Raw genomic sequence first — 26,164 nt, 5'->3', positions numbered from 1 at the left:
GATGTCTTGCCTAACTAAGGTAACACAGCTGTGAAAGTGTCAGAGCTTGGGCTATGATCCCAGGTTTGTTTGACCCCAAAGTAATGCCCTTAATCAACAGACTTTTGAGAGAGATTTTTTTTTTTCTTTTGGAGTCGGGGGGAGCAATGATTTTTAAAGGTGTTTTTTAATTTTTAATTTTCTCAAATTCAGTTAACCAACACACAGTACCTCATTAGTTTCAGATGTAGTGTTCAACAATTCATCAGTTGCATATAACACCCAGTACTCATCACGTGCCCTCCTTAATGCCCATCACCATTACTCCATTCCCTCCTCATGCTTCCCATCTCCCAAAAGGTGTTTTTTTAAATAAAACTTTTTATGAAACTCTGCTATATAAAACAGATCGTGATGGTTTATTGGTTTTAATTTATTTTTAGGTTTAAAGTATAACATCCAGTAAATTAAAGATAATTTCAGGGGCACCTGGGTGGCTCAGTGGGTTAAAGCCTCTGCCTTCGCCTCAGGTCATGATCCCAGGATCCTGGAATCGAGCCCTGCATCGGGCTCTCTGCTTGGCCCGGAATCTGCTTCCCTTCCTCTCTCTCTGCCTGCCTTCCTGCCTACTTGTGATCTCTGTCTGTCAAATAAATAAAAATTTTAAAAAAAGATAATTTTATGTATAAAGTAAATAATAAATATATTTTTAAAGATTTATTTATTTATTTGATAGAGATCACAAGTAGGCAGAAAGGCAGAGAGAGGGAGAAGCAGACCCCCTGCTGAGCGAAAGCCCAATGCGGGGCTCCATCCCAGGATCCTGGGATCATGACCTGGGCCGAAGGCAGTGGTTTAACCCACTGAGCCACCCAAGGGCCCCATAAATATATTTCGTAAAGATTTTATTTCTTTATTTGACAGACAAAGATCACAGGTAGGCAGAGAGGCAGCCAGAGAGAGAGAGGAGCAAGCAAGCTCCCTGCAGAGCAGAGAGCCCAATGAGGGGCTCGATCCCAGGACTCTGGGATCATGACCCGAGCTGAAGGCAGAGGCTTTAACCCACTAAGCCACCCAGGTGCCCCAATAATAAATATTTTAACAAATGAACAAACAGAAATGAAGTAGATGGAAGGAGGTTACAACACCCTTATTACCTCCGGCATCTACTACCCGCCACCCCCCCCCCCCGCAATTTGGGATTGTTGTAAAGTAGCGAGATAATTCTGATCTTCTAGAGAAATCTTAATGGTAACATTAAAAAAAAACTACTTGATTTGCAGTCTCAGAATACACTTACATTTAATAACAACAACAAAAATTAAAACAACCGTTACTCCGAAGTTAGCCCAGGACTAACGTCACCTTCACTGATCCTCTAGTTAGCCATTTGCAACTCCTCTGTGATGGAGGTCAAATTTAACACGCCCGAGAGCCTCAATTATTTTAACTGCAGTTAAAAAAAAAAAAAAAAACCGATTTGCTAATGAAATTTAAATCGATCCTTTGCGGAGTTCCAGAGGCACTTCCAAAAACTTCTGTTGAAACTCACTACGTGCCCAACTTTGCACTATAGAGCATCCTTCTGCCCTAACTAGAAATTTGATACTTTCTCCCTACCTCCGGGGTAGGGAGGTCCTAACCCGCGCCCAAGGTGCAACTGCTCTGAGGGTTACTTAAACTCACCGGGAGGAGCGAGTAAGTCCCCGCCCGAAGACGTTGATTGGCAGGCCACGCTCGGAGTGGCGATTAAATTCTTAGCCAGTCTCTGCCCAGGTCCGTCCCCTCCCCGCCCCAAGGGTGGCCTGGGTTTGTTTTGGCGTAAAACGCGCGCACTGATGACGTCAGGACGCTGACGCCTGAGGATGGCGGCGGCGGCGGTAACGGCGGCGGCGACCCTATCCGAGGTCTGGAGAGGGTCAACACAGCCGCCGAGACGCCGAAGACCCCGCCGTCCGCGCGAGGTGAGGCGGCCCGGCCCAGGGCGACGGCCCGACGGGCGGGAGGGGCTGACGACCTGCGGCCACGGTCGCTTCCTGGCGCCGTGGGCCTATTCCTGGCCAGCCTGGAGCCCTCGGCCGGAGTCCGGTGTGCCGGGGCCTACGAGACTGGGGAGCAGGCCAGGCGATGGCTGCTCGGGATCCCTGGTATTCGAGGCTGGACGGGCCTCAAAACATTCTGCTGTGCTGGGTAGCCCATCTCTGGGGCCGCGTGGGCCTGGTGGACGTGGTCGGCTTACCTGCCTGCTGTTCAGCTAGCTGGCGTTGGTCAGGGTGAACTAAGCAGGTTGTCCTCACTACCTTCTCGTGTCCGGCACCTACTTCACAGCCCTCCTTTGCGACTGAACGCTAGCAGTTGTCGGGGCAGCTGGTCGCTTTCCTTTTCAGGCTGGGAAAACAGCTTGAGCCTAGCCGGGTTGCCTGCTCCGCAAGCCATCATCCTTCAGCTTGTAAGGGGAAGCCAGTTCCCCACGCTCTCTCCCTCTCCACGAAGCTGCTGAAGTTAAAAATTCCCACCTGAAAATTTGAATTAAGTCCTTCTCTACCTGAAACCGGATCCCTGGTGCCTATAGGATGAAGTCCAAGCTTCATAGCAAGGCGTTCGGGGCTTCTCATAATTTGGTAGAGGCCTAACCTGGAAGTCAACACCAGGGCACTTCTGCCTTCTGTTTACAGTTTGTTGTTAGGGCATGTGAGCCCGCTGTGCTCAGTGTTTTGATACCCTTGTACTTTGGATACGCATTTTGTAATAGTCTTCTTTACCCCCACCCCAGTCACCAGAATGGAAAATTTACATCTGTCCTTTAAAATCCACCTTAGATTTCATTTACTTTTCCAAGGGAAAACCCTCCCTTGCTTCACATGTAACCATGGCTCCTCTGTACTTTTATTCATGTGACTCCTGTTGAGTATGTCATGTTGTGTCAAGGGATGGTGCGTCTGGGTCTCCTGTCTGCATCTGAGTGTCTGGCTTTGTGCCTGACGTAGGAGCTGAATGGACTTGGGATAGGTTGCTGGTTTAAGACTAGGAACAGACTCACTGTATTATTGAGCCCCTGTCAGGGGCCAGGATCTGACATGAGGACAGCAAATGTGTATCTCCTGTTGGCACATACATACATATTCATGTGGTAGGTGGGGCAGCCTTGTCAACTTTGATGGTTTAAAATCTCTTGGGGTCGTTTTTCAAGATACAGATTCAAGAATCTCACTCTCTGATATTTGGGTTCAGAACATCTGGAATCTGCTAGGAATCTGTATTTTGAAAAAAACACCTCAGTTGACTTTTACTCTGCTCCCTGGTTGAACATCTTGGTCATTGCACTAGACATCTGTTGTGTCTTCTATGTCCAGTGGGAAGGGCTGGCTGTGCCATGTAGTCTCATTGCCCATACTTGGGAAGGCAGTATGATTTGCTGGTTAGTAGTATGGGCTTTGGAGTCAGAAAGACTTGGATTCAGTTCTTGTTTGTGAGATTTTGAGGTCCTGTGAGTCCTATTTTGCTCATTCCAGAATAGCAGTAATCAGGCCTACTGTGTGTGGTTGCACAGAGGAGTGAGAGTACATACAAGATGCTTAATGCAGTTGGAACTCAGGAAATGGAAGCCACTGTTGTTACTAATGACTGTTTTTCCCAGAGTGTGTCCCTTGTGAAAAGGCGATCTGAGGAAGCCTGTTTGCTCTCCAGACTGAGCCTCATGTAGAAAGCTGCCTTATATGACTTCCTCAAGGTGATTTCTGCATATCAAGGAAAGCTCTGACAAAACTGTGCTTCTCCTCAGGGTAGTTGCACTTGGTCATTCCCCTAGAAGATGTTTGGAATGCTGACTCACTAGAGGGTGGGTTTGCCACATAAGCACTTTGTCCCCGTTTAATTGGAAATACTGTGCTTGTTAAGTTGTATAAATGAGCTAGAGAAAGTGCAGCTCTCAGGAAACCTCTTGGCCTCTGACACTGAGCTAGAGTTGGATCTAGAACCTGGAATGGAGTACCCCTGCTGATCCTACCAAGGAATCTGAAATAGATACTGGGGATCTCTGTCAGTCACAGTTCGTAGTTAAATGAGTGAGACTTTGGTTTGGCCTTCTGTCTTACGTTATAGGTGTTAGTGTGTTATGTGGGCAGCTTTATCCTCTTCAGAGCTTCCCGACTGTGTGATAAGAATGGGCATTGGTGTACCAAAGTACTGAAGCCTTAAGCTTCCAGATAGCCCAGAACAGTTTCCCCTCTCAACCCCAGGGTGCACAGAGAAAAATTTGGGAAGTACAGCCCTGGAGAAACGGAAGCAATTCTGCTTATCAAGAACTAGAGAGAGACTTATTTATTTGAACTCCTTTTCCTTCCAAGAATCTTACTCAGTGACTATTAAGTGGATTTGTGTTGGCTAGGTCATCCCTGATCTAATTCTTGGGACAGCCTTCTGTTGCCGTGGTGTCAGATATGATGCTAAAGTAGAAAAATGTGTTTTCATTTTGGTGGGGCAGGGGAGGGTGGAATTATCTTAGAGGGTCTCCTTCCAGACTGCCAGTCTTGAAGTGGCCTCACGGGGCATCATAAGAGAGACTCTTGGTGTGGAACCATTTGTGCATAAGTTCCTTGAGAGCAGAGATTGCGGCAGGCTTCTTTTTGTCTGTCACAGCTCCTGGCTGAGTTCTTGGCCCACAGCAGGAGCTCAGTAAATATTTGTGGGTTGAACCTTGGGATTTTGGAAGGAGAACCCAGGTACATTGCCAGAGTCTGTATTTCAGATGATGGGATGGCCAGTGGGTGGGATGTCTTAGATGGAGCTGGGGCCATGATGAAATGAGGACAAAGCAAACTTTTGAACTTTGCTTTTCTCAGCCCTAAGGCTGGAGTCTCTGCCCACCAGTTATTACCATGTAAAGCTTGGTACCTAGCTGGAGTCCTTGAGAAGTAGTGTCCTGAGTTACGTTACTATAAGAAGAAGTCATAATAATTTTTATTACAAAGGAATATTTAAAGTTAGGAGGTGCCTGGGTGGCTCAGTCATTAAGCGACTGCCTTCAGCTCAGATTATAACCCCAGGGTCCTGCAATTCAGCCCCGCATCAGACTCCCTACTTGGGCGAGAAGCCTGCTTCTCCCTCTCCCACTTCCCCTGCTTGTGTTCCCTCTCTCGCTGTCTCTCTCTGGCAAATAAATAAATAAAATCTTTAAAAAAAATACTTAGAGTTAAAACATAGGAGTGAATGATTCACAGTGTCTTTAGACACAAACACTAATAATTTGGTATGTATTCTGACCCTTTTAAAAATTCATATAATAGTCTCTATGTTTCTACAATATATATTTTTGTTAAGTTTAAAAATGTAATATATGGTGATGATTTAAAAAAATAGCAACAGCACAGGAATATATGAAATGAGAAGTGAAAGTCAGTCTTCAGTCTTCCTTCCTTCCTTTTTCTTTCTTTTCTTCCTTCCTTCCTCCTGTTCCCTTCACATTTACACACCCTAGAGGCAGTCACTGTCAATAGTCTGTCTTTTCCCTTTCCAGGATATTTTTCCACATATATGTCTGTCTTTTTTTAAACCCTTCATTGGACGTATGGTTCAGCTACTATTTCAACTACTTATTACATCGTGGATTGGGTCCTGGCATGAAGCCATTCAATAAAATTGACTGGTATCTTTCTTTGTCACTATATATGGATTTACTTCATTCATTTCAATAGCTTCAGAATGTTCCATTATATGAATGGATCTTAATTTATGTAATTATTCCCTTACTAATGGATATTTGGGTAATTTCCATTTTTTCATTATTATAAAGAACATTGCCATGAACTTGCCTCTACAAATATATCTTTGCATACTCATGGAAATGGTCTTATAGAATTATTTCTGAAAATGGAATTGCTAGATGCAGGGTCTGTTTCTCTGCTTCAGAAAGCAGACTCACATAGCTCCCTCTAAGGTTGCTGAGGTCCTTGTTTGGGATTTTTCATATAAAGTGACAAGCTCTTTTGCCTGGTGTCTCTGCTTTCCTCATGCTGGTTAGAAGTGCTGTTTAGCAGTACTTATTTCTGGGATTACTGGGAGATTACTGCCTACTTCATTTTGATAGGTAGTCCTTCAAAACAGGGGAGCATGATACAGAGATCTTTGCAGGTGAAAGGTTGCGAAGCTCCTCTGTGGAGAATAATCTTAGGGTTCATTACTGGAGAGGGCAAGGTGCTTACGGGCCCCTGCCTGGGACACAGCCACACACTCGACTTCTGTGGCCAGGAAATTATTTCAGGATCCATCCTAGGCCTCTGTCCTCTTTCTCCCATGGGGTCAAGTTGGCAGCTTGTGGACTAATTTGCCTTGGAGTTCAGTTAACAATCTGTAAGGCAAACAGACCTGAGAGCTCTAGCTTCCTTTGTTACCGAGAACATTTACACAGGCACAAAGGGAGCGCAGCTCTGGTTTAATCACCCAAATGGCCTCTTCCTGCCACTTGAAAATTTCTGAGGTTCTGGGACTGTTGACTTGCAGCTAATAGAAAGCCAAGAGCCAGACCACCTTTCATTTGTTGTAATGAACATGAACGCCTGCTCTGAGCCCAGCACTTTGCTGGGTGCCAGGGAGCTCTAGAAACCTGAGAAGTGGCCTCTTTCTTCAAGGGGCTAACAACTCTAGTGTTCTGAGGCAGTCTGGAGTACCGCAGTGAGCAGCGTGACCCAGACCGTACTTGGAATGGAGGTTTCATAATGCAGCCCTTCAGAAAAGGTCCTCCGTAAAGGCTTGTTGATTCATCAGCTGAGTGTTAGGAGGAAGGATAGAGACCTTGACCAGATGAGGCAGAGCTCTGCTGAGTCTCCGGCACTTCAGAGTCTCTTTTGTGATGGAAGGAACTCTGACTGGAGAACTGGGAGGTTGGGGTCCTTGCTTGGCCATCACTATCTGAAGTGGCCGTGGTCAAGTTTCTACTTTTCTTGGCCTGTCATTTGGTAGTGTGAATAGTAGTGCTGAATGCTCGTGCCCACCGCCACACTCTAACATGCTTGCACTCCTCGAGGAATGCTTGGGATCAGGCTGGGAGTTGAGGGAGTGGAGACTGACTCTAGAGAGTTCTGCAGTTCTTTCTGCAAGATGTGTTAGGATTGATGTCATGGAAGGGAATGGTGCCTTGTGATAGCTGGCAGAGTATGATCTCTTGAGTCTTTTCTCACACCCTAGTCACTGTGCTAGGGACGTACGGAGAGGAGCAGGGGCAGGAAAATACTCTGCCCTCATTCCCAGAAGTTTTGTCAGATTCCTTCCCTGTCCCCATGTCTGCCTTTTCACCTGACCTGTGAGTGGCGGGAATTTAACTGATGTGATTGGCGTGTGGAGCGGCTGTGGGGCTGGAGCAGCCTGGAGGCTGTCGGCTGTTACCCCTTCCCAGAGCTAGCAGCTTCTCTCCTGCACTCCTCCTCCGCAGTTGGGAAGGTGGAGTACCAGCATCAGCTTGTCTTGGAAGAGTTTCTAATTGGAACAAATGTGGGAGAAACTATGTCCCAGGAAGGAAGTAGGAAGGTCAGAGAGGGATAATCCTTGGCTCTCTCACTGCTGACTCGAGATCCCTGTGCAGGCTTTGTTTGTTTAAAGTGAGAAGTCAGGCCTTTTCTTTTGTAAACCTTAGTGTTCCTCATCAGGGCCGGACTAGATGTGCACATTTAAACAAAAAGACCCAGTGCATATGCCTGGAAACAGTTATTTATTTTGCGGATCTAGGGTGTGGCCTCCTCACCAGGAAGAAGACCTCTGTGTGGCTGTGCGGGGTCACTTGGCAGTTTGTCTTCTCTCTGGATGGTGGTAGACGTTGCTTGGGGATCAGGAGCCTGTGTTCTGCTTCAGGAACCCTAGCCCAGGAACTGTCCTTTTCCTGAGCTGCAGCCCTGTACAGCCTTGAGAGTCTTGTGTTTTCCCCAAAAGAAGAGATACAGAATTCTAGTTCCCAGTTCTGATCTTTAGCCTCTGTGGAAAGGAACCTTGTTTCCAAATGCCTTTGTTTAAACCTGATTTCCCAAGCTACTCTGTGGGATCTGCTGGGCATTTGGGTGCGAACTGCAGCAAATAGGCAAGAGCCTTGTGCTGGTGGAGCAATCTTCCCCCCTCACACGAGGGAAGATAGCTCATTCTGCCGAGAGTCATGTTGCAATCCTGATTAAAATCTGAGCCCTTAATCTGTGGTCTCCCGACTCCTCCTTTTTATCTAATTGAGGTCTTGGGTATGTTTCAGTGATGAGCTTGTTCCTTGAAAGAGTTAGCCACATTGGTCAGTATCACCACGTTAGAATCTGGCCCTTGACTCTCTGGAATCTGGTGGCCTCTTCGGTTTCTCTGTGACCTCCAAGCTGCCATAGCAAAACCTGCCTGGGTCTTCCGCTGCTGCCTTTGATGGGATCATTTGCTGGGGTTGGGGGTTTCAGGTGTTGTCCTGTTGGCCCCAGGCACCACCCTTGGTCAGCCATGGAATCTCTGTCATTGACTCTTCTTAAATGTCAGTTTCGACTTTAGTGTCATACGGATGGTACACATGCACTGCAGTACACCTAGAACTCTCCCACCGCCTCGTGGATCTGCCCCTCCTGCTCCATTGCCAACCTTTCAGCCCAGGAGCCCAAGTGAGGGACTAGAGTGGTGCCCTCCTTTTCACTCCTTATGTCTTACCTTTTGTCCTTGTCTGTTTTCCTGCTGACATCTCTCCATTCCCCCCTGCTGTGTGGGTCACCACCTTCCTCAGTGGCCCTTTTAACCTACTTTGATCTTCCTCCAGTTCTGCCTCACACTTTTTTTCTAAACACAGACCCATTTCCTCTTTGTAAACCCTTTTGTAGCTCTGGTCACCTCCCCGGAAGGTCCTGCTTCCTCACCCTAACTTGTGGTGTTCTCCACAGCTCAGTTCCTGCTGCTTCCAGAACTTCAACCCACCCTGCCCCCAGTCCTGTCTTCATACTACCAAACTACATGTTACCAGGTGCAAGGTATCACCCTGGGCCTCTGAATCTTTGAGTGCGTTTTGCTCTCTGCCTGAAACACCATTCCCACCTTTCCTCACTTGACTCATTCTTACTTTAAATTCAGTGTGGGGGTCACCTCCAGGAAGCTTTCCCTAACCTGTGTGTCGCTCTACATGTATTGTTCTTTCTCAAGCCTAACACCGTGCTATATTGAAATGATCTGTTTTTATGCTTTTTTTCTTCATTTACACTCTAACCTTGGTGACCATGTTTTACTTAGGTGTCTGTGTGTGTGTGTTAAAGTATAATCTGCATTGGACCATGTCTTACTCATTCCCCTATCCCTAGCACCTAGTTGATGTTTGTGAGATAAACTGAAATATATATGGATCTCTGCCCCTAGTTCCTGGCACAGGGTTCCTGAAAACCCTTGTAATCTCCTAAGTGATAAGAGTATGAAGAGCGTCTCTTGCTCTGATATTTGGGCTTTGACCCCAGTTCCTGATACGGCTCCTGAAACCCTTGCAATTTCTTGGATGATAGGAGTGTCTTTTGCTCCTTTTTTTTTTAAAGATTATTTATTTATTTGACACACAGAGAATACAAGTAAGCAGAGAGGCAGGCAGAGAAAGAGGAGGAAGCAGGCTCCCGGCTGGGCAGAGAGCCTGATGTGGTGCTCGATCCCAGGACCTGGGATCATGACCTGAGCCGAAGGCAAAGGCTTTAACCCACTGAGCCATCCAGGTGCCCCAGGAGTGTCTTTTGTTCTAATGAGATGACTCTGAATGAGGTCCCAGGTGACTCCTAGATGGAAGCTGATCACCAGAAAGACTCAAGGTCTGATTAGAAGCTTGGAATTTACAGCTCTGCCTTCTCTTCACTTGAGAAGGGAGTAGGGCCCAAAATGGAGTTAATGATCAGTCGTGACCATATGTTGAAGTCTCCATAAAATCCCAACAATAGGGTGTTTGGGGAGCTTCTGGGTCGGTGAATACATGGGAGTCCTGGGAGAGTGGGGCACCCAGAGAAAGCAAGGGAGCTCGGTGCCCCTTCCCACATACCTGGCCTGCCCTGTGCATCTCTTCCATCTGAATGTTCACATGTATCTTTTTATAAACTGGTGAGTGTAAATGTTGCCCTGAGATCTGGGAGTTAAGAAACTCAAGGAGGGGATTGTTGGGACCCCAATCTATGGCTGGTTGGTCAGAAGCATAGGTGATAACCCAGGCTTGTGACCACTGAAGTGTGCTTGAGGGAGGGAGCAGTCTTAGGGGACTGAGCCCTTAATCTGTGGTGTCTGATGATATTTTTGGGTAGACAGTGTCAGAACCAAGTTACATGTAGGACATCTGCCTGCCATTACAGAATGCTTGGTATGGGGACTCACCATACATGTGACTGACTAGAGGTGTCAGAAGTGAAATGTTGGGGCGCCTGGCTGGCTCCAGTCGGTGGAGTGTGTGACTCTTGATCTTGGGTTTGTGAGTTTGAGCCCTGTGTTGGGTATAGAGATTACTTTAAAAAAAAAATAAAATCTTAAAAAAAAAAAAAGAAGTGTTCTCTGTGAAGGTAAAGAAGAGACATAGAGTGAAGAAATACACAGTATGGAAGAACTTTATTTCCTTACACAGGAAGGAAAAAAGCTCTGTTTTTTTTTTTCCTCTATACAGTATTTAATAAATGTTTGATCTGAATTGATAATTTTACCCCTAATTCTATATGTCATAATCAGTAGGAAATTCTCAGCTCTCTCCTTTCACCCATGGGCCTCTCAGAAAGATTTAGAGAAGGATGGCCAGGGTAGAAGTGACTTCTGGAAAGAAGGACCTCGGCACTTCACCTTATGAAGGCCCCACCAGCCATAGAGTTTTCATGGTTGGAACTTCTCTGGGAAACAAATGGAGGAGCTCTTGGATCATCATCCCAAGGAAGCAGAGGACCCTAATCCACAGGCTGAGTCACATCGAGATAAAACTGTTAGCGTCCTTTCTGAGCTCAGGGTCCCCTTTGTCTCTTGAATGAAGCCCTGACTAGTTTGGTGGCTATTTGGTGGCAGTGCGCCAAGGTTTGTGGTCCTAAGTTCACTGGGGTTGATTTCAGCCTGCTCGGGAATTGTGTGACATTTCGGCACACAATTTTGGCATCCGTGTGGTGAACCGGGAAGTGGAAGACCCTGGAACAGGGTGTTAAACCGCCAGATGAAGATGGTGCATCAGCAAAGTAATGGGAACTGTCTAGGAAAGAGTAGAGTTAAGGCAGAGAACCGTGGCAGGGATGGTAGTATTGGCAGTAGTTGTAGGAAGCAATCAACCCCTGCAGGAGGCCTAAAGGGCTGGGAAGGATCCATGAGGGGCATCTTGGAGAAATGGCTTTCTGAGCCCTGGTGGGTGATAGTGTTGGAGATCAGGCCTCCAACATTCTACACCTCCGTTTCAGAAAAGATGAGTCAGAATAATAAGAGGAATGATTTTAACATTTAAAAAAACATTGAAATTCAACTAGGATAAGGGACCCAGGCAGAGTAGGGAGGAAGGTGGGGGCAGTGACAGCTGAGCCTGGTGCATGTTCCTGCCCCTCACTTGGGGTTGGAAGGCAGCACAGGAATCAGATCCAGGGAGATGTAAGTCAAGACTGTGGAACTCAGGGACGCCTGAGGGGCTCAGTTGGTTAAGCTCTGCCCACCTTTGTCTCAAGTCATGATCCTAGAGTCCTGGGATCAAGTCCCCCATCAGGCTCCTTGCTCAGTGGAGTGCCTGCTTCTCCCTCTGCCACTAGTTTCCCCTGCTTGTACCCTTGCTCTCTCTTTCCAAATGAATGAATAAAATCTTAAAAAAAAAAAAAAGGGGGCGCCTGGGTGGCTCAGTGGGTTAAAGCCTCTGCCTTCAGCTCAGGTCATGATCCCAAGGTCCTGAGATCAAGCCCCACATCGGGCCCTCTGCTCAGCAGGGAGCCTGCTTCCCTTCCTCTCTCTCTGCCTGCCTCTCTGCCTGCTTGTGATCTCTGTCTGTCAAATAAATAAATAAAATCTTATAAAAAAACAAAAAACAAAAACCAAAAAACCACCATGGAGCTCAGATCCAGCCTTTCATTTGGACCCTTCAGCAAGCCTCAGGGGCCAACACCATCCTCCCTTCTAGGGAATCATATTAGGGTCAGGTCTTCAGCTGCATTTATTGAGGGGTAAGGGAGAGGGGATGAGGAGGATGGCTGGTATCCTTTCCAAGGTATCCCTGGCTGTGCTGACTTGCCCTTTCTTCCGTGTGCATAGGTGTAGACGGGGCACTGCCTGCAGAGCAGGTCCTGCCAACCTCGCTGGAGAGGATGCCCCCGTGTCCGTGATGGGCTGTGGGACAAGCAAGGTCCTTCCTGAGCCACCAAAGGATGTCCAGCTGGACCTCGTCAAGAAGGTGGAGCCCTTCAGTGGCACTAAGAAGGATGTGCACAAGCATTTCATCACAGAGGTGGACAGCGTTGGTGCTCTCAAAGCTGGCTTCCCAGCAGCCAGTCAGTGTGCAAACCCCTGCTCTGGGGCCCCCATTAGCAGCCACACAGAGCCTCCCTCAGAGCCACCACGCAGGGCCAGGGTGGCTAAGTACAGGGCTAAGTTTGACCCACGTGTGACAGCCAAGTATGACATCAAAGCCCTCATTGGCCGAGGCAGCTTCAGCCGAGTGGTCCGTGTGGAGCACCGGGCGACCCGGCAGCCCTACGCCATCAAGATGATCGAGACCAAGTACCGGGAAGGGCGGGAGGTATGTGAGTCAGAATTGCGCGTGCTGCGCCGGGTGCGTCATGCCAACATCATCCAGCTGGTGGAGGTGTTCGAGACGCAGGAACGCGTGTACATGGTGATGGAGCTGGCTACTGGCGGGGAGCTCTTCGACCGCATCATCGCCAAGGGCTCTTTCACTGAGCGCGACGCCACGCGGGTGCTGCAGATGGTGCTGGACGGTGTCCGGTACCTGCACGCGCTGGGCATCACACACCGAGACCTCAAGCCGGAGAATCTGCTCTACTACCACCCAGGCACTGACTCCAAGATCATTATCACTGACTTCGGCCTGGCCAGTGCCCGCAAGAAGGGCGACGACTGCCTGATGAAGACCACGTGCGGCACACCCGAGTACATTGCTCCTGAGGTCCTGGTCCGCAAGCCCTACACCAATTCCGTGGACATGTGGGCACTGGGGGTCATTGCCTACATCCTGCTCAGTGGCACCATGCCCTTTGAGGATGACAACCGCACCAGGCTGTACCGGCAGATCCTCAGGGGCAAGTACAGCTACTCGGGGGAGGTAAGTCTGCCCTGCTGCAGGGATGGGGTTGGCCCCCAGTAGTGCTTGACAGGGGGATGTGCTCTGAGAGCCATGTTCGTGGGGTCAGGCGGGTCATGTAAAAAATGATAACGTGAGACTAGTAGGGTCTCTTGGTTTGGGTGTCCCCAAAAGTGAGCCCTGTGACCTGGAAGCAGATAAATGTAATTGGGGTAGGAATCCAGGAAGCACAGGCAAAGCGTAGGAAAGTGAGGCAGGAAGGGAGGAAGCCAATAAAGGGCCTCTGGAGGAGTGGACTGCCACTGTGGGCCACTGGAACTCCCACTGGGGACCCTGTGAATAATCACGTGGCACATACCTCAGAAGTGTACCACTGAGGGACAAGAAGGTGGGTGGGTTAAAAAAATAAAAAAAAAAATAAAATAAAATAAAAAATAAAAAATAAAAAAAAAAGAAGGTGGGTGGGTTTTATTATTTTTTTTTTTTGAAGATTTTATTTATTTATTTGACAGACAGAGATTACAAATAGGCAGAGAGGCAGGCAGAGAGAGGAAGGGAAGCAGGCTCCTCGCTGAACAGAGAGCCTGACGCTGGGATCATGACCTGAGTGGAAAGCAGAGGCTTTAACCCACTGAGCCACCCAGGCGCCTCGAAGGTGGGTGGGTTTTAATCCACTGACTCCTGTAAGAGTTGCGAATTTCTTTGGGGGGAGGGGCATTAAATCCCTGGCCCTTCAGGGCTGTCCTGAATGCCAGCCAGTGCTGAAAAAAGTCTTCAGGCAAGGAAGCAGGGGGATGCGGGCACTGGCACCTGGGGGGCTGTCTGCGTGCACAGGGGCCCCCACAACTGCAGGTGGGCTCAGAGGTGGGATAGAGCATGTGGGCCGAGGGTGCTGCAGTAGCTGCTCCGCAGGGCCTGGGACAAGCTAGAGTGACCATGCCCCGTTGAAAGGCGCCATTGCTGCTCATCTCTGCCCAGTTTTGCCACACAGCCCAGAGGATCCTCTGCACCCAGACATTCCAGTTCTTTTAAAGAAAAGCCAGAAAGTTTGATCTTAAAATGTTGGAATTCCATTTACATATTTAAGTAATACCTTGTGTGCCCACGAATAGTTACCTGCAGGCCACGTTCAACCAGCAGGCCATTAGTTTGTGTTTTGGATCTGCGGATTATCCTGATACCTGAGAAAATCAGTCAGGTTTCAGCACTGCTGGGAGCTGAAAGAAGGCACGCAAGAAGGAAAAGCTGGTTGGTCCTTGGGCAGGACGCTCACTGGGGGTGATGAGGCTGACCATAGGCAACAGCAGATGCTGTGAGCATAGTGGTGGGCTCAGGAGGCTGGTGAGTCACAGAATGTGTGGCGGCTTAAACGGGAGGTGAAGTAAGCTTTGTAGGCCAGCAGGTTTCTGCCAAGGCAGCGAGGACCCCTCCCCAAGTGCCCCCTGCAGAGTGCTCCCCACAGTGTTCCCCTCAGGCGCCCCCCCCTTCCTTTTTTTTTTTTTTAAGATTTTATTATTTATTTGTCAGAGAGAGAACGAGCAGGCATTGGGGGAGAAGCAGAGGGAGAAGCAGGCTCCCTGCTGAGCAAGGAGCCCGATGCGGGACTCAGTCCCAGGACCCTGGGATCATGACCTGAGCTGAAGGCAGAAGGTTAACCAACTGAGCCACCTGTGCATCCCGGCTGGTCCCCTTTCTTAGGGCTGTGCCCTCTCCCCACCCTCAATCCAGCCATCTATCTTCTTCTGGGTGATGGTCATTTGTCCTTCTAAAGGCCATCCAAGTGACCAGGGCCCTTCCAGGAAACCTATATGAGAGCATATCATGTTAGAGGGTGGCGTTTTGATCTGACTTCTGCAAATCAAGGACCACCCACTTTGAGCTCAGCAAGGTTTGGAAGTGTGTATTCCTCACCTGACAGGAAGTCCCATGGCAGTTAGTGCCTTTCTAGGGGCACTTTTCCTGCCGCTGACACTCCCGGAGTGGTGTCTCGTGTATACTAGGCCCCATCCAATGGACTTGTTTCCTGAGGCCTATGTCTGTGCAGTTCCCTGTCAGGCTCAGTGGTTTCTGTGGACTTGAATAGAAGGTTTTCTACAGGAGGTGGGCCTTGCGAAGGAGGAAGCTCAGAGAAAGGGACGCTGCTGACTGTGCTCAGAATAAACAGGAGACTGGAAGTAATGGAGCCCAGGTTGCTGAGGCTGGGCCAGGCCTGGTGTTTGTTGTCAGTGTTCGTTGTTTGCTCTGTAGTGCCAGAGGCTCCTTGGGGATTGGAAGCCTCAGGTGGGTTTGACCCCTGTGGGTTCTTGATAGTGAAGCAGGAATGCAGCAGAACGTGATGTGGAAGACTCACAGGAAAAAGACCGATGGGGGTCTGTTGGAGTAGTATGATTTGGGGATGGAGGATCTGGCTGTTTGAGGCGGACCGGAGATTCCTGAGAGTGGGCTCCACGTGCTGTTTGGAAGAGGTCTGGGGACCGAACCATCCTGCAGCTCTGCAGGAGCATCCGCTTCCGAGGGCAGAGTGAGAGAGGACTCACTGGAGCGGCTGCCCTTGGGTCCAGACAGGGTGTAGGCTCCTGCCTTCATATCCCGAGGTGGGTCCCAGTGGTGGAGGGAAGTACACCAAGTACCTGGCTCCTGCCCCACAGTCCTGACACTGTAGATGCTCCAACCCCTAGCCCTGGCCCCGCTCTCTGCACCATTTCCTACACCCCACAGGCCCGAGATGTTTGCTCTGTTCACTCCCCATACTAAGCTATTGCTCAGGCTTTTCACTTGCTCCCAGCATCGGCCTTACAAATTTGACCAGCCGTGAAAGGTTCAGTTCAAAGATGGCTTCCATTTAGAATAGTGGTGACCACTGTGTAGTACCAGACACAGGGCTAAGGGTTCTGTATCCAGCATGTTTACTCTCTACAACAGTGCTGCCAGGTGGGTGTCATGCCCCCATTTTACAGATGAGGAAACTGAGGCTCATGAGGTTAAGTAACCTGTCCGTGGTTTCATAGCTAAGAGCCTGACAGGCCTGGGATTTGAATCTAGGCCATCTTGGTGTCAGAATTCTTGGCCTCTCCATCGCCGCAGTCTGTGTTCCCAGACATCCATGCCTTAGCGTGTTGCTGGAGTCCTTGCTGCAGCACATTCTTGGGCTGCTGTCTGTGGACATCTCTCCTCTCAGGCCTGTAAGGCCCTTGAGGACAGCTTGTATATCAACACATATGTTCCTGATACTTTCTCCCGGCAAGCACCCAAGTTGTTGGTGATGCTTTAGGAAAGGATGCAAAAGTGAGCGGCTGGCAGGCAGACAGGCGTGGCCCTGCTGGCTGGGAGTGTTCTCTTCTGGGGGCTGGGCTCCAGGAGGAAGTGGAGAGCCTGCTGGAGAGGTGGTTAGTGGTCTGCTCACCAGACCTGCTTAGGAGCAGCTTTGGGATCTTGGAAGAGGAGGGAGTGCTGGGAAGGAAAAGGCTGTGACAGATGATATTGTAAAGGGAAATCTGCATTTTCCCTGGTGGCCGGAGTAGAGAGGCCCAAGCCAGGGTCGTGTTGGAAGTGGTGGAGAGACCCTTGTTGGCCAGAGGTGAGGAAGACCTCTGTGAGTGGGAGAGCAATCTAAAGACACAAAGAGCCACACTGAGAGAGGGAGCTTCTTGTCATGAGAGATTCCAGGAGGGCTGGAGCAGTTATTTCTGAAGGAGTGACACCGAAGGTGAGTCATTTCTGTAAGACCCATACCCGGAGGCCTGTTATGGTCCCACTGACTTGGAGAGTCTGTAATTAACGGCCCATGAAATGTGACGTTGCCGGCCTAATGCCATTGCTTTTGTCAAGAGTTCTATTCCCAGAAGCAGGACAGACGAAGAGGCACTTGTGGGATTGATGGCAGAGTGGAGCCATCAGCAGCTTTGCTGCCGGGGGTGGTGGGGGGGTGGTGGGGGTGGTGGTGGTGGTGGTGGTGGTGGTGTTAGCAGCCTTTAATTGTCGCCATCTGCTGGGGCTGTCTCTGAGCTGTGGGCAAGCCCGGGCCACTGCACTGGGAACGGATGGGCTTGGGCACAGATTCTCATGGTGCCTTGTTCAGGAGAGCGAGTGCTGCCAGGCAAGGGACAGAATCTTGGTGGAAGAGGAAGGCCACCTGCAGGGACAATCTGCCACCGCCTGAGGGATTGTATTGGTGAGAGGTGGCTTTCCAGGGTTGGGGCTCTGGGCTGCAGCCTGACCAGCCGTCCACAGGGCGCCATGGGGCGAGAGCTCAGGGGCAGGGAATTGGACCGTCTTGTAGTTCTGATAGCCCTGCCACAGGGTGAGCGCCCAGAGCCAGAGATCACATTTACTTCCCCACTTAAAGTGATCCTAATACTTGTCATTCTGCCTTGGGATGTTGAAGATAAAGGAAGGTGCAGAGGATGTTCTGTGTCCTGTTGCTCTCTAGGTGAAGGGGGTCAGCACCTGTAAGGGGGTGGTCAGGCAGGCAGCCCGGTTCATCTGCCCTGGTTGGGAGTGGCCAGCTGAGTAGGGAGAGGACCTTGACTCAGAGCCATGGGGAGGACTTCCCCAGGGATATGGGGGAGCTGGAGACTGGACATGGTGTGCAGGCAGCAGATGGAATGCAGGGGAGGCAGGTGGCATGTTTCCAGGCTCATGCTTGGATCCCACTGGGCGCCTTTAACAGCCTCACGTTCCCACCGCCAGTGGATGGGGGCTGTGACGGACCATTAGCTCCTCAGTCTTCTCTTGCTGCCTCCTGCTCCCAGAGTAAGTGGGTGGATTCCCATGTCTGTCTCAAAAGCTGATTGATTCTGAATTGATTTAGAATTCTTTCCTGTGGGGCACCTGGGTGGCTCAGTGGGTTAAAGCCTCTGCCTTTGGCTCAGGTCATGATCTCAGGGTCCTGGGATCGAGCCCCGCATCGGGCTCTCTGCTCAGCAGAGAGCCTGCTTCCTCCTCTCTCTGCCTGCCTCTCTGCCTACTTGTGATCTCTCTGTCAAATAAATAAATAAAATCTTTAAAAAAAAAAAAAAAGAATTCTTTCCTGTGAGGTCTCCCTAAGCCCTTCCTCCTTGCATCTCTGCTGGTGGCTGTTGGGTGTCAAGTGCTGGGTGATGGTGCTGTGTGGTGCCAGCATCCCACAAGGACAAGCAGATGCCCCCATACTTGTCCAGGAGGGATCCCTCTGGAAGGACCATCCCTACTTAACCAAAGCTCCTGGTATTCAGTAGGAATTCAACAGAGAAGTCTCCGTCCTTCATTGTAGGAGCAGATGCTGGCAGTCCAGATCCCTGACTGGTCACTGGGAGGTGGCATGATTTGGTCCAGTGGGCATGGCCTCTGGACCCTCACTGGTCACCATGCTTGGACACCTCTTGAAGGAAGGCAGGGGTGGCTTCCTCCTGACGGCAGGTTCTTTGTGGAGAAAGGCAGCGTCCCCTTCCTGTGCCACCTGTGGTCTGCCACTCAGCTCCCTGGAGCCCTGTCCTCTAGGCTTCCCTCTGCCACTGCTGCCCTGGTTACACAGTCCCCAGAGCGCAGTACTCTGCTATGGTGGCAGAAACAGATGCCCGTGTCTCCACATGGCCACACTCAGCTGTTCCTAACAAAATGCCTTGCCCTGACCACCTCCAGCTTCTTATTAACCCAGGGTCAGAGCTTCTCGCATCACTGCTGTTCCCCCTACCCCCAGGCTTCTCCAACAAAGGGCTGCACCATGGGTTGTGTTCAGAGCAGTGCCTGGTGTGCGTGCCAGCCCCTCCCTCTCCTGCTCTTCTCATTGTGTGTCTCCACCTGGGTAGCTCTGCCCACGCGCACGCTCTGTCACTTCGAGGCTCTCGAGTTCCTGTGGGAGCTTCCATGGCTGTTGTCTCTCCCACGGTCTGACCTCGTTAAATCCGCTGATGGCCTCCCACGCCCATCCCCTCCTACCCCCACTGAGGTGGAAACAGACTCGCAGGTGGATGGGATGGTTAAAGGGGACCTGATCCGACCAGTCTGCACCGGCCCTGCCTCTCCAAACACCCCTTCCTTGGTCAGTTTCTCCCATAGCACAAGGCCTGCGTTCCTTCCTTCCTTCCTTCCTTCCTTCCTTCCTTCCCTCCCTCCCTCCCTCCTTCCTTCCTTCCTTCCTTCCTTTCTTTTTATTAAAGATTTTATTTATTTATTTGACACAGAGAGAGAGACAGGGAGGAACACAGGCACGGGGAGTGGGAGAGGGAAAAGCAGACTCCCAGACTGAGCAGGGAGCCCAGTGCAGGGTACAATCCCAGAACCCTGGGATCATGATCTGAGCCGAAGGCAAACGCTTAACAGCTGAGCCACCCAGGCACCCCAAGGTCCCCCTTCTTGTGCATGCCTGCCTGGCCTCAGTTTGTCTGTCTCCCAGTAAAAGCATGGGGCCCAGACCCGAGCTTTGCTCCGGTGTGGCCTGGCAGGCTCATCTCTTCACTCATCCTGCCATCCCATGTTGACCAAATAGGTGCCCTGAGCCCAGTCCTGTGTAGCTGGGGTTCAGGGACACAGGCTTCTGTGGGGATGACATGCAGGTAAGAGCCACCAGGGCTCCAGACTGTCTCAGAAATTAGAATGGGAGAAAGGTTTTTGGTTTTTGGGGTGTTGTTTTTTTGTTTGTTTGTTTGTTTGTTTTTAAAGAACTAGCTTGGCCTCAGCAGAATCTGTGAGTGGAGGTAAAAGAGACCACTCTGTAGCAGGCTCTGAAATCCAGAACCACTCAGGGCTGTTCCAAGACAGCGTTAAAAGTAGACATTACTGAGTTGCCGACACTGGTTGCCAACATGCCCCTGATTCCAGAGCGAGCACACAGCATCCTTCCTGACTCTTGAGTTGTGCCCTGTCCTCGTCCTTCACTTTGTGGACTCTGGGCAGGGACAGGTGGTGCAGGAGTTCATTTTATTTCCCATCTCAAGTTTCAGAACGCAGCTTTACTAACCTTTAAGTTGTCGTGCCTTTTCTTGTTTTATTTTTATCTTCCTTCTCTGCCTCTTTTTAAAACTCTATTATCTGGGGTGCCTAGGTGGCTCAGTGGGTTAAAGCCTCTGCCTTCGCTCAGGTCCATGATCTCAGGGTCCTGGGATCGAGCCCCACATTGGGCTCTCTGCTCAGCGGGGAGCCTGCTTCTTCCTCTCTCTCTGCCTGTCTCTCTGCCTACTTGTGATCTCTGTCTGTCAAATAAATAAATAAAATCTTAAAAAAAAATAACACTCTATTATCTTCCTTCTTTTTCTCTCCTCAGGCTCTCTCCCCTTAGGTCCTCTTTCCTACCGCTCAGCCCCCATCCATCCCCTCCAGGTACAGGGTGGTGGGTTCTTTCTGGTCTGGAAGCTCAGGCACCAGGATGGTGAGTGTCTTGACCAGAGGAAGGGATTGCTGGCTCCACTGCCACACGGTGTCCAGCTCTGCTGAATTTTTTAAAACCCTTTGCCTTGTGGGCCATGTCAGAGTGTGCTGTTCCTGTCATATTGATAGTTCTGCTCTCCTGAGTAAACCCCAAGCTCCATTTCCCAGAAACATGCTCTTTGCTCTGCTCTCGTTCAGGCCCACGTAAGTACAGGAAGGAGGCCCTTGAGGGTGGGAATGCTGGGTCTGAAAATACATCTTGAGACAAAGCTGAGGGAAGACTGAGTCATGGGAGCAAAGCCCAGGCTGTTTTCCTCTCTTCCTTCCCCTAGCAGCTCTTTGGTGTGGCTGACTTCTTTGCCAGAGAACCTTCCCCAGAGTCTTCATGGGCTAGGAAAGAACCCATAGAGGTCAAGAGGTCCAGGCCACTTAAATGTTAGATGCTGTGCTTTTGTTCCTCAGGTGCAGCCAAGTGAGGAAGAAAGCCGGGGAACCGTCTTCTTAGAATCAAAGACTGTAGCAGGCAGACACTTAGGATCCATTGTATTTGGCTTGTCTCCTCCAAGGTCTACAGGGAAGGTAGACCTAGAAGCAGTTCTCTAGGCTTGCAGCCTGATGCTTTAATTTGTCACTCAAATATCATCCAAAGGAGAAACTGGGACTTTCTCTCTCCTCACTTGAGAGTGGCCAGACCTGCCTGCCAGAGGGAGTCTAAGGCAAATCCTGTGAGTTGGGTTTGCTGCTGGAAAGCAGCAGCTGCTTCTCTCTTGGTAGCCTAGGCCAAAGAGCTGGCTCCATCCTTTGTTCCCTTAGCCCCTGGGCTCTAGGCAAGACTGCTGGTAGAGACTTGGGAAGTATTCTTTCCAGGCCCTTGTGACATTAGAGCTAGAGCAAGTAAAGGGGGCCAGGGAATAGGGAAATTCATCCTCTGAGCTGGAAAGCCCTTGGTGATTTGGTGCCTCCCTTTGAAGAGAAGGTTGGATTCTGCTGCTGAAGAGTGACTGGTTGCTCAGAAGCAGGGGATGAGGAGGCTGACATTGCTAGGAAGTGCTCTGGGAGAGTTCCGAACCCACTTCTGGCCTCTCTGCTATTCCAACATCCAGATTAGGTACTCTGGGGGTGCCTGGCTGGTTAAGTCAACCGAAACTCTTGAGTTTCAAGAGTTCATGAGTTCCAGCCCCATGTTGGGACCCACACTGGGCCTACGGCTTAGTTAAAGAAAAGTAGGTACCCTAACTACAAGAAGCTAAGGATTCTGGGGGCTACAGACTAGGGAAAATGAGAGCCAGCTTGATGGTCAGAAAGAGGGTAGAAGTGATGTTTCTCCTCACAGACACAGTGAGTGTCTGTGGTTTAGATTGACTGGCCCCTCACAGTGGCTTCTTGTGTTCAGGGGGCAGCAGCAAGCCACAAGGCTTTCTTGAGCTGTGAGCCGAAGCCCGCTGTGGCAGCTGTCTAGTCCAGTCTTGCTGTATGTTAGCCTCAGTACTGGAGCCCTGGGCTCTGGGTGTATGGGGGAGCGCTGTCTGCCCCTCTGTGCCCCCTCACTACTCTCAGCAAGGTACTCATGGGTTTCCCTGGCTGCATGTTCCAAGGCCCTGAGTACACTCCTCCTGAAGATCATAATCTCCCCAGGAGTCACTGGGAGCAGCCCCGTTGGTGACGAGGACCCTGTTTGGTGGCTGTCTAGGAATGTGGTCTGTCATTTTCTACCAGTTCAGTTTAGTGAAAGTTGAGATTTGCTTTCCAAAAAGCTACATCTGCAACTAGCCCCACTCCTTCCTCAGGACTCCAGAAGAGTGTTCTCCTTGGTGCCCCCCTCTGTCCCCGGTATATAAGTAGGGAAGGGCACTGGGGAAGAATTGGAGGTCAGGGAAGCTGAACTGGCGTGTCTGGATGGCTCAGTCAGTTGAGTGTCTGCCTTCAGCTCAGGTCTTGATCCCAGGGTCCTGGGATCGAGTCTGACATCAGGTTCCTCTCTCTTTCTCTGCTGCTACCCTGCTTGTGCTCAGTCTCTCTCTCTCTTTCTGTCAAAAGTGTATAAAATCTTTTAAAAAAAGGAAGCTGAATTGGGGGTAGCAGTAGTCAGTGTTAAGTGTGTTAAGTGTGACTGCTGAAGGGGTGTGCAGCTGCCCCGAATGCGGTCTCTGGGATACTCCTGAATCCCCCAGAGAGTGAGTTCAGGCATCCCGCAAGGTGAAGGGTATCTTTGGGTGGAACAGGCAGACCTCATTTGGCAGGAAGGAGGGTGATGGTGTCCTTGATGTCCCAGCTCAACAAAGGTCCTAGCCACCCACCCTTTGGGAATATCAGAGCCCATGGCACAGTGTCCCCAGAAGACAGGGACACAGAGTGGTACTGTGTCTGCCCTCCTCCAGCAGAGGGGCTTGAGGGCCTCTCTATTCCTGGCGCCAGGCACGGGGGCTCATCCAGCTTTGCATGGTCTAATGGGAATGAACAATCAACTTGCAATCACTGGAATCAATGCTTAGCTCTGGGGGCTAAGAGAAGTCTTAGTAAGTGTCATTTACCCTGAGAACCTAAGGAATCAGCCAGGTGAATGTCCATATAACTTGTCCTGATTGAGGCCCTGGGACAGACAGCTGCTTGGTGTGTGGCCGAGATAAGGCAGTCACGGGGACATGTAGCGAGCAGGCTTTGTGCAGTGTCTCCCCAAGGACACAAGGTACCAAAATGAGGCTGTGTAGAGCACCGCCAGGCCCCCCTGTGTGGGTCCAAGAGGTCACAAAGACTGGAAAGGTCACCTGGTCCCGCCTGTCCCTCAAGAGCCCCCTACCGTCTCAGCAGATAGAGAAATCTAGTTGCCTTGAATTATTTCCTTTTCTCCCCATGGCTGAGAGGCGGAGGCTGATGAGGGAGTACAGTAGTCCTCTATGGCCTCTTGGTCAATCGGGGAGGGTGGGTCCTCTCTTTCGAGACTAGGAAGTTGCCTGCTAAGTGGCCTGGGTTGGGAGCCTAAGTCTGGCCTAGAGTATGGTGGAAAGTTTGGGTCATTCTCTTTAAATCCCCCTGAACTCACAGTAATCCTGGGGGAGGTGGGGCATCTTGACGGGGCCACCTTCCTGAGCCAGGCTTTGACTCCAGGGCACTTAGAAGTTGGCCGCTTGGGGAGAGGAACATTTCCTTCTCCTGTTTGTCGTGTGGACTCCTTACTCAGAACAGCCTCTGCTTGGTGGCCTAGGCCAATGTTGGGTAGGAGGGGGAGACTTGGGAGGAGCCGGGCAGGGCTTTTCTCCAGAGGGAGAGTGCAGGAATGCTGGATGGGTCTCAGTGCCATGGTGGTAGCCTCGTCAGGATGGGGAGAGCCAATGTTGAGTGCTCTCATTCTAATGTCTGTCCTTGGCCTCTAGCCCTGGCCCAGTGTGTCCAATCTGGCCAAGGACTTCATTGACCGCCTGCTGACGGTGGACCCCGGCGCCCGCATGACTGCACTGCAGGCCCTGAGGCACCCATGGGTGGTGAGCATGGCAGCCTCTTCATCCATGAAGAATCTGCACCGCTCCATCTCCCAGAATCTCCTCAAACGTGCTTCCTCGCGCTGCCAGAGCACCAAATCGGCCCAGTCCACGCGTTCCAGCCGCTCTACACGTTCCACCAAGTCACGCCGAGTGCGGGAGCGGGAACTGCGGGAGCTCAACCTGCGCTACCAGCAGCACTACAATGGCTGAGCCACCCGGCTGCCGTGCCGGTGTGCCACGGCCCCAGCCCCTTCCGTGTCCCTTCAGCAGCCCCCGTCCTCATCCTGGGCCTGAGCCTGGTATGACAGAGTGGAGGGAGCCTAGGGGGCTGTGAGCCCTGTGAATGAGGAGCCTGGCCTGGCACCAGTGCTCTTTTTGGTGGGCAACTGCTCTGCTAGAGGTTGGGGAAGCAGCTGGACCTGGCCTTCCCTTGGCTCTTCCCCAAGACCAAAAGGTGTGAAGTGCCAGGCAGAGGGTATCCTGAGGTCCCAGGACTCTTTGGGACAGTTACTTCTGAAACCCTCTTCACTGAACCTTTTCTGGCCCCCCACATTCCATTGCATCCTGATCTGTGCCCCAGTAAGGGGCCTAGGGAGGCACAAAGCTTGTGCCTTAGCTGGACTCTCAGCCTCTGGCTAAGTCCAGACAGTCTCCCACCTCCCACCCAAGGTCTGCCTTCATTCGTGGTGCCTCTAGGGACCCGTCCTGGCCCCAGGACTGGCTAGAACCTCTGGTGGTGGGGCCATGGCATGGTCCTTGGGTCTTCTGAACTATGTGGCCATGTTGGTAGCAGGCTTCTCCAGGCTCCAGCCTCTCTCTGCCAATGAGGGACCTCCTGCCCACCAGCCCACCGCTCTCAGTGCCTTCTTTGTAGAGCCCACTCTACATTTCTCTCCCCCTTGGATGCCCTTTCTATTCCCTAGGTGCCTCCTTCCTAACTGTGGGGGATTAAAGGGAGCCCCACTGCTGCTACCTGGGGAATGGGGGCACCAGGGCCAAGGCAGATACCAGGGGCTTCCCAGGGACAGCCCCATTGATTCCAGTGTCAGCCTGGTTCTACCCTTGGTACTGCCCATTGCCCCCCTTCCCTTCAGGCTCTGCTGTTCCTGCCTCACATCTGCGTGAAGGCGCCATCTAGTGTCTGACATGAGTATGGGCAGCCTAGGACTGACCATGTGCTTATCCTTCATCCTCTAGAGAAACTGGGAAGGAGCTGCTGTATTGAGGAGAGGTCCCAGGCTGCTCAGCCCTCCCCTTCTGCTGAGCTGCTGCGCAGCTCCAGTTGGAACTTAGCCAAACTGTGTGACCTGTCTCTGAACCCTGAGTGTCTGGGGCCCTGGCCTTCTCACAGCTGGCCTTGGCTGGTCCAGCCTGTTCCTCTTTCCTTTCACAGCATTACCCTTCCAGCTTGGGCTCTGCTGAATCTCAGGCTGGAGGGAGCCCCTGCAGGATGTGGGTGGAATTGGGTGGCTGCTTTCCCAGAGGCGTGAGCCAGACCATCCCCATGTCACTCATGGTGCCTCTCATAGAGCCTCCTCTGTACCACCCCACCCCAAACCAGGCTGGAACCCAAGGCCCCTTCCTCCACAGCTGTGTTCAGTGGGTAGGAAGGAGCTGGGGCCCAGCTTTAGCTTTAGCTAGACTGCAGGGCTTCTGCCAACAGGGAGGGATTGGCCCTCACTGTTTCTCCCAGTGGGTAGCCTTGGGCCAGGCCCTCCTCTTTCTGCATGTGCCACCTCCAGTCAGAAAGAAAACCAAAGAGACCATTCTGGGCCAAGCAAATTGTGCCTTATACATCTTCTCTTGTACCCAGTGCTCGTGGCACAAGGCAGCAGAGAGCCAAGGTTCTGTGGCCTCAGAATTTCCCCCATTTTCCCAAGTGTCTCGGGGGCCTGAAGCCCTAGGGATTTATTTCCTCTCTTATCCAAGGCCGGCCTGGTCCTAAGGGTAAGACGGCATTTGGAGACTTGGGCCTTTGATAGGCCCACCTGGGCCTTTATGCCATGGACCGTGGCTGGAGAATGTGCAGTTATTTATTTTGTGTACTCCGGTTGTAAATGTATCCTCTGTACTCAATAAACAGGCTGCCCTCCTCAGGGAAGGCTGCCCATCCATTCTGACAGTCCAGGCTCCTTGCTGT

At 51.0% G+C, this 26,164-nt stretch overlaps 1 protein-coding gene across 1 annotated transcript; it reads left to right on the top strand.

Annotated features, from left to right (window-relative positions):
* Positions 1–1,858: 1,858 nt before the first annotated feature.
* On the top strand, positions 1,859–26,146 carry PSKH1 (protein serine kinase H1). The gene is made up of 3 exons (XM_044255902.1): positions 1,859–1,943; positions 12,196–13,222; positions 23,917–26,146. The coding sequence occupies exons 2-3, from the start codon at positions 12,266–12,268 to the stop codon at positions 24,232–24,234; spliced, it is 1,275 nt and encodes a 424-aa protein (XP_044111837.1). The 5' UTR covers positions 1,859–1,943; positions 12,196–12,265; the 3' UTR covers positions 24,235–26,146.
* The last annotated feature ends 18 nt before the right edge of the window (positions 26,147–26,164 follow it).

This window comes from Neovison vison, chromosome 7, assembly GCF_020171115.1.
Source record: "Neovison vison isolate M4711 chromosome 7, ASM_NN_V1, whole genome shotgun sequence".
Taxonomy (NCBI): domain Eukaryota; kingdom Metazoa; phylum Chordata; class Mammalia; order Carnivora; family Mustelidae; genus Neogale; species Neogale vison.
Note: the sequence above shows the minus strand (reverse complement) of the source record. Positions and strands in the feature narration are given on the sequence as shown.